Genomic DNA, 7,049 nt, shown 5'->3' on the forward strand with positions numbered 1-7,049 from the left:
ATTTCATTTCAGACAAATGGTTGTTCAATTTCTTCTTAAAAACTTCCACTGTTGGAGCATTCACAACTTTTGGAGGCAAGTTGTTACCTCTGGATGCTCTCCTCCCTAGCATTCTTTCCATCATCCACACCCTCACCTGGACACACCCGGCTGGCATTAGGAACGCAGGGGTGGGGTGAACGGGCAAATAGGATTAGATTTTGCTCCCAGGTTTTCTTTCTCTGCACCCCCTGGCCTTTTTGCCCCACCTACCTCACAGGGTTATTGTTGTGGGGAAAAAATAAAGAGGAGAAAGATGTCTTGGATGTGTTCTTCACCTTGAATTATTTGCACAAGTAATAAAGGCAGGATACAAATTAATAAATATAAATAAAGGAAATACGTGCTGTTCCTGGAAAGGAGAGGGGGGGCATTTCCTACAGAAATAGTTCTGCCTTCAGGGCAGATGCCCAGAGCTTCAGCAAAACGTGGGCGAATCTCTGTGCAGTACAGCCTCCAATCTAAAATGAGATTTATTTATTTTTTTGCAAGAGGCGAAAAAAAAAACCACCCATTCCAGGCACTAATCTTTCCGATAATATTTGATGCTCTGTGGGAGATGCATGAAACCTCGATTCCCCCTCCCCCCAAAAAAATCCCTAAATGAATTTCTCCCTTTGGGGGCAGAAAAGGACCCCAAATTTTGCAATTCTTTTAAAATATTTTCTTTCTGGGGTTTCCCCCCCCTCCCTCTCTTGTTTTTTTTTTCTTTTTCCAGATTGCTGTTCCACGTGGACCCTTGCCATGGCGCTGACTCACAGCTTCTCGCCCCCGCTGTGTTTTGCAACAGCTCAAGGTTGGTACTGCCAATGCTTAACTCCCCCTCCTCCCATCACACACTAGTTGTGACTCCACCAAAGATAGCAAAAGCTTTTGGCTCTGATTTTCGGAAAAGGACTTAATGCTGTTCCCCTTTTAGCGTGACTTGCTTGAGGGAAAAAGCCTGGAAATTGGAAAAGCTTTTTTTTTTTGCTCGCAAGATGTCTTGTTATCCTAAGGTTGGCTTTTCCTAACCAGAGAGTAGGAATACAGAATAACAGAGTTGGAAGGGACCTTGGAGGTCATCTAGTCCAACCCCCTGCTCAGGCAGGAAACCCTGTACCATTTCAGGCAATTGGCTGTCCAGTCTCTTCTTAAAACCTTCCAGCGTTAGAGCATTCACCGCTTCTGGAGGCAGGTTGTTCCACTGGTTAATTGTTCTCACTGTCAGGAAGTTTCTCCTTAGTTCTAGGTTGCTTCTCTCCTTGATTAGTTTCCATCCATTGCTTCTTGTCCTGCCTTCAGGTGCTTTGGAGAATAGCTTGACTCCCTCTTCTTTGGGGCAGCCCCTGAGATACTGGAAGACTGCTATCATGTCCCCCCTCGTCCTTCTCTTCATTAAACTAGACATACCCAATTCCAGCAGCCGTTCCTTATATGTTTTAGCCTCCAGTCCCCTAATCATCTTTGCTGCTCTTCTCTGCACTCTTTCTAGAGTCTCAGCATCTTTTTTATATCGTGGTGACCAAAACTGGATGCAGGATTCCAAGTATGGTCTTTACCAGTACAGTGTTTGTTTATTTTATTATTATTTTATTTTATTTTATTTTATTTTATTTTATTTTATTTTATTTTATTTTATTATTTTATTTTATTTTATTTTATTATTTTATTTTATTTTATTTTATTTTATTTTATTTTATTTTATATTTTATTTTATTTTATTTTATTTTATTTTATTTTATTTTTTTATTTTATTTATTTTATTTTATTTTATTTATTTATTTATTTATTTATTTATTTTATTTATTTTATTATTTTATTTTATTATTTTATTTTATTTATTATTTTATGTTATTTTATTATTTTATTTTATTTTATTTTACTTTATTTTATTTTATTATTTTTTATTCTGGGAGTTGAAGTCCACATGTCATAAAAGGGCCAAGTTTGAAGACTCCTGTCTTATTGTCTTACTATTGTTGTTCCATCCATGGTGACCGCTGGGGCTCCTGATTTCTTTTTGATTCTTTGCCTCCTTTTCAGCTCCTCCAAGGAGTTAGGGAAGCCCCATCCTTCATCTCCTGACCAGGATGACCTCCAACCCCACCTATGATTATCCGGAGCCCTATGCCAACCCCCGGGGAGAGGCTGCGGCTTTGCCCCGCAACGTCAGCCTGGTGGGACGACTGCGACTCACCCAGCCCGTTTGGCTCCAGCTGGACATCAATTCGGCCACAGCCCTCCACATCTTGCAACGGGAACCGGCCGGGGTAAGGACCAGGGTTAGGACCTAGGAGGAGTAAGAACTGGGGTTAGGACCTAGGAGGAGTAAGAGCCAGGGCTAGGACCTAGGAGGAGTAAGGACCGGAGTTAGGAGGACCTAGGGGGAGTAAGGACCAGGGTTAGGAGGACCTAGGAGGAGTAAGGACCGGAGTTAGGACCTAGGAGAAGTAAGGACTGGGGTTAGGACCCAGGAGGAGTGAGGACCACGGTTAGGACCTAGGAGGAGTAAGAACCGGGGTTAGGATCTAGGAGGAGTAAGGACCGGGGTTAGGAGGATCTAGGAGGAGTAAGGACCAGGGTTAGGAGGACTTAGGAGGAGTAAGGACCAGGGTTAGGACCTAAGAGTGAGGACCAGGGTTAGGAGGACCTAGGAGGAGTAAGGACCGGGGTTAGGAGGACCTAGGAAGAGTAAGGACCGGGGTTAGGACCTAAGAGTGAGGACCGGGGTTAGGAGGACCTAGGAGGAGTAAGGACCAGGGTTAGGAGGACCTAGGAGGAGTAAGGGCCAGGGCTAGGACCTAGGAGGAGTAAGGACCAGGGTTAGGACCTAGGAGGAGTAAGGACCAGGGTTAGGACGTAGGAGGAGGAAGAATTCCCCTTCTCTTGCTTTGTCTGTACCATCACCCAATTTCTTGTTTCCGCAGACATTTCTGGTGCGAAGGTCCAACACCCGCCAGTGCCAAGTTCTTTGTCTCCGTCTTTTGAATGACTCTTCGCCTGCTTTTGTGACAACTTACCGTTTACACCAGGAACGGGCAGGTAAGAGCAGGCTGGCATTTTCAAAGAAAATAGGAAATTCCCACGATTGAGAATCATAAAATATAAATAATAAATAAATCACTCACACGATTTAAACAGAAAAGTAGATTCTCTGTATTTTTCCTGGGCTGGACATTGTATACAGATAGCCCTGGATTTATAATCATTCATTTAGTGACCGTCTGAAGTTTCCAGGCCACTGAAAAAAAAAGAGACTGAGGACCGTTTGTCACACTTACGACCGTCGCAGCCTCCCCAGGGTCACGTGATCCGAATTCAGGCGCTTGGCAACTGACTCATATTTATGACGGTTGCAGTGTCCCGGGGTCACGTTTGCAACCTTTTGACAAGCAAAGTCAATTTTGGAAAGTCAATTTTCCTTCCAAGTACAGGTAATCCTTGACGTATGACCAGAATTGAGCCGAAAATTTCCGTTGCAAAGCGAGACAATCGTGAAGTGAATTTTGCCCCATTTGACGACCTTTCTCGCCACAGTTGCTAAGTGGATCACTGCAGTTGTTGAGTTAGTGACCCGGTTGTTAAGTGAATCTGACTTCCCCATGGACTTTGCTTGTCAGAAGCTCGCAAAAGGGGATCACGTGACCCTGGGACACGGCGACCGTCATAAATATGAGTCTAAGCACTGGAATTTTGATCACGTGACCACGGGGGGGAGGCTGCAACGGTCGTAAGTGTGAAAAACGGTCATAAGTCACTTTTCTTAGTGCTGTTGTAACTTCAAACAGTCACAAAATGAACTGTTGTAAGTCAAGGAGTGCCTTTATTCTGCATTATTTTTTTGCAACAGATTTTCAGATGGAAATTAATCGCAACTGTTGAGTAGATGAGAAGGCTTTTTCCTCCTCTTAATATTTTAATATCCTCTTTAATATTTTTTAAAAAATTTTCTAGCTATTACACTGGAGGGATCCGATCGGAGTTTTCCCACGCTTCTTCATCTCGTTGCTTTTTACTGCTCAGCTCCGTAAGTGATTTTAGCAAAATCTTTGGGGGGGTTGAAGGTATCGACGGTATCCAGAAAATGGGTCAGGTCACTAACCAAGTTACTGAACGCATACAAAATTGTACAGAGTACCATCTTACCTGTAAATGATTTTTTAAAATTTTTTAATCATAATGTCACGCCTGCGAACAGCCGCTTTAAACTTAATGTAAACCGCTTTAAACTTGATGGTAAAAAAAATAATCTTTGTAACAGAGCTGTCGAAGTCTGGAATGTCTTACCCGATTCAGTTGTCTGGGCTACTAACTGTCACAGTTTTAATGCCAACGTAATTTCTGTGGACCTCACCCCATAACTAAGGGGGCGTGTGTAACTGCACTAACAGGCCTATCGTTCCTGTCACATTTTCATTTTGTTCATTTGAATTTGTAATTTTTGAAAGAAAGAAAGAAAAAAAGAAAGAAAGAAAGAGAGAGAGAGAGAGAGAGAGAGAGAGAGAGAGAGAGAAAGAGAGAGAAAGAAAGAAAGAAAGAAAGAAAGAAAGAAAGAAAGAAAGAAAGAAAGAAAGAAGAAAGAAAGAAAGAAAAGGGGAGAGAAAGAGAGAGAAAGAAAGAAAGAAAGAAAGAAAGAAAGAAAGAAAGAAAGAGAGAAAGTAGGAAGGAAGGAAGGAAGGAAAGAAAGAAAGAAAAAGAAAGAAAGAAAGAAAGAAAGAAAGGGAGGGGGAGAGAAAGAGAGAGAGAGAGAGAGAGAAAGAAAGAAAGAAGAAAGAGAGAGAGAAGGAAGGAAGGAAGGAAGGCAAGAGAGGGAGGGAGGGAGGGAGGGAGAGAGAGAGAGAGAGAGAGAGAGAGAGAGAGAGAGAGAGAGAGAGAGACCAACTTCCGACAAGCAAAGTCAATGAGGCAAGCCAGATTTGCTTAGTGACCTGTGATTCGCTTAACAAATCTGGGAAAACTCTGGATGAGGTTCTCTTTTTCCCCTCTCTTAAGGGACGTCCTGCCTCTTCCTCTACGTCTCCCGCAGCCTATCTGGGAGGCTTCAACCTGCCAGGAGCTGGAAGCCATTGCTCACCTGGGCCTAGGTAAGATTTTTACCACAATCACCTTTGATGCTTCCCCAATAAACACACCTAGGCCTTGAGATGGTCTAGGTCGTCCTGCTTGAGCAGGGGACTGGACTAGAAGACCTCCAAGATCCCTTCCAGCTCTATTCTATTCTATTCTATTCTATTCTATTCTATTCTATTCTATTCTATTCTATTCTATTCTATTCTATTCTGTATTTGTATTCTATTCTCTAGTCTATTGTATTCTCTATATTCTCTATTCTATTCTTTTCTATTCTATTCTATTCTAGTCTAGTCTAGTCTAGTCTAGTCTAGTCTATTCTGTATTTCTATTCTATTCTGTATTTCTATTCTATTCTGTATTTCTATTCTATTCTCTAGTCTATTGTATTCTCTATATTCTCTCTTCTCTTCTCTTCTCTTCTATTCTCTTCTATTCTATTCTATTCTATTCTATTCTATTCTATTCTTATCTGGGCCTGTGGATCTTTGAGTCTCTGGGCTCAGAAGCCTGGAGTTAGGATAGTACTGCTTTATACTCTAAGGCCACACTAGGAATATTGTGTCCAGTTCTCGTCACCACTATACAAAAAAGATGTTGAGATCTTAGGAAGGGTGCAGAGAAGAGCAATAAAGATGATAATGGATACTGGAGAGTAAAACATATGATGAACAGTTGAAGGAACTAGATATGTCCAGTCTAAAGAAGAGAAGGATTAGGAGTGATATGATAGCCATCTTCCAATATTTGAGGGGCTGCCCCAAAGAAGAGGGAGTCAAGCTGTTCTCCAAAGCGCCTGAAGGCAGGACAAGAAGCAACGGATGGAAACTAATCAAGGAGAGAAGCAACCTAGAACTAAGGAGAAATTTCCCAACAGTGAGAACAGTTAACCAGTGGAACAGCTTGCCTCTGGAAGTTGTGGGTGTTCCATCACTGGAGACTTTTAAGAAATTAGACAGCCATTTGTCTGAAATGGTATAGGATTTCCTGTCTTGGGTCTAGGGGGTTGGACTAGAAGACCTCTGAGGTCCCTTCCGGTCGTATAATTCTACGTTCTTTTCCTTCTCATTCTCCTGCAGAATTCTGGAATTCCTCTCTCAATGCCAAGGGATCCACCCAACTGGCTTGTTTGGGATCGACTTCCAGCACTGATGCACTCTCTCCATCCCATCCCTTGAGAGACCCCCAAGATCCAAACAAGCCCCAGACGGGTGGAGGAGAGCCCACCCAAGCCCCTGGCCTTCCTCCCACCTCTCTGGATGGCCCATCCCTTGAAGACGTGAGCGTCCGACGCCGGTATTTCAAGAGTAACATCAAAGTGCAAGTCTCCACCGAGGCTGCCAGCCCCCTGTCCCCTCCAGCTGCTCCACCACCCCCCATTCCTGTTGGGAAGAAGAAGAGGAAGGCCCCTCTCCAGCCCCCTGCCTCCGATGGGAAAAGTCCATTTCCCAACAGCAACATCCAAGACTTTTCCACGGACAAAGCAGCGACTGGAAACCGCTGCACAACACAGAAGAATTCCTGAATTCTTCTTCAGCTTCGTTGGGTCAGCCGCTGTGAGTGATGGATGAGAAACAGGTGGGGGTACCTGGTAGGTAACACTGCCACTGCCCCCCCCATTGCTCAAAACTGGGCCTCGGAGTCCAAAACTACATTTCCGGTTCACCTGAGTCTTGTTGGGTTGCAGGTACGTAAGAAATGGAAGACAATGGTGTATCCAAGGCAGAAATACAGGTAGTCCTTAAATTATGACCACGATCAGGATTGGATGTTCCACTGCGGTTGTTAAATGAGTCACGCCTGATTTTGTAGCCTTTTCTTACCGTGGTTGTTAAGCGAATCATGCAGATGTTAAATCCCGCTTCCTCCATTGACTTTGCTTGCCGGAAATGTTAGAAATTCTGCGTATATATAGCACCGCAGATCAAGCAAGGTGCACAGTCACCATGTGGTTTACC

General features: G+C 43.4%; 1 protein-coding gene across 1 annotated transcript; it reads left to right on the plus strand.

Moving 5' to 3' along the window:
* Positions 1-769: 769 nt before the first annotated feature.
* Positions 770-6,616, plus strand: RIN1 (Ras and Rab interactor 1). Its single transcript, XM_015831736.1, has 6 exons — positions 770-835; positions 2,065-2,291; positions 2,949-3,063; positions 3,976-4,048; positions 5,014-5,105; positions 6,171-6,616. Exons 2-6 carry the CDS (start codon positions 2,112-2,114, stop codon positions 6,614-6,616), a joined length of 906 nt encoding a protein of 301 aa, XP_015687222.1. The 5' UTR covers positions 770-835; positions 2,065-2,111.
* The last annotated feature ends 433 nt before the right edge of the window (positions 6,617-7,049 follow it).

This window comes from Protobothrops mucrosquamatus, unplaced genomic scaffold (assembly GCF_001527695.2).
Source record: "Protobothrops mucrosquamatus isolate PMUCROS unplaced genomic scaffold, P.Mucros_1.0 scaffold_278, whole genome shotgun sequence".
Lineage (NCBI taxonomy): Eukaryota > Metazoa > Chordata > Lepidosauria > Squamata > Viperidae > Protobothrops > Protobothrops mucrosquamatus.

Bases quoted from the DNA above. Each gene is read 5' to 3' on its own strand.
- RIN1 (XM_015831736.1), top strand. From the start codon at position 2,112: ATGACCTCCAACCCCACCTATGATTATCCGGAGCCCTATGCCAACCCC. The intron at 3,064-3,975 runs GTAAGAGCAGGC...AAAATTTTCTAG, and splicing joins TTTACACCAGGAACGGGCAG to CTATTACACTGGAGGGATCC. The intron at 5,106-6,170 runs GTAAGATTTTTA...ATTCTCCTGCAG, and splicing joins CATTGCTCACCTGGGCCTAG to AATTCTGGAATTCCTCTCTC.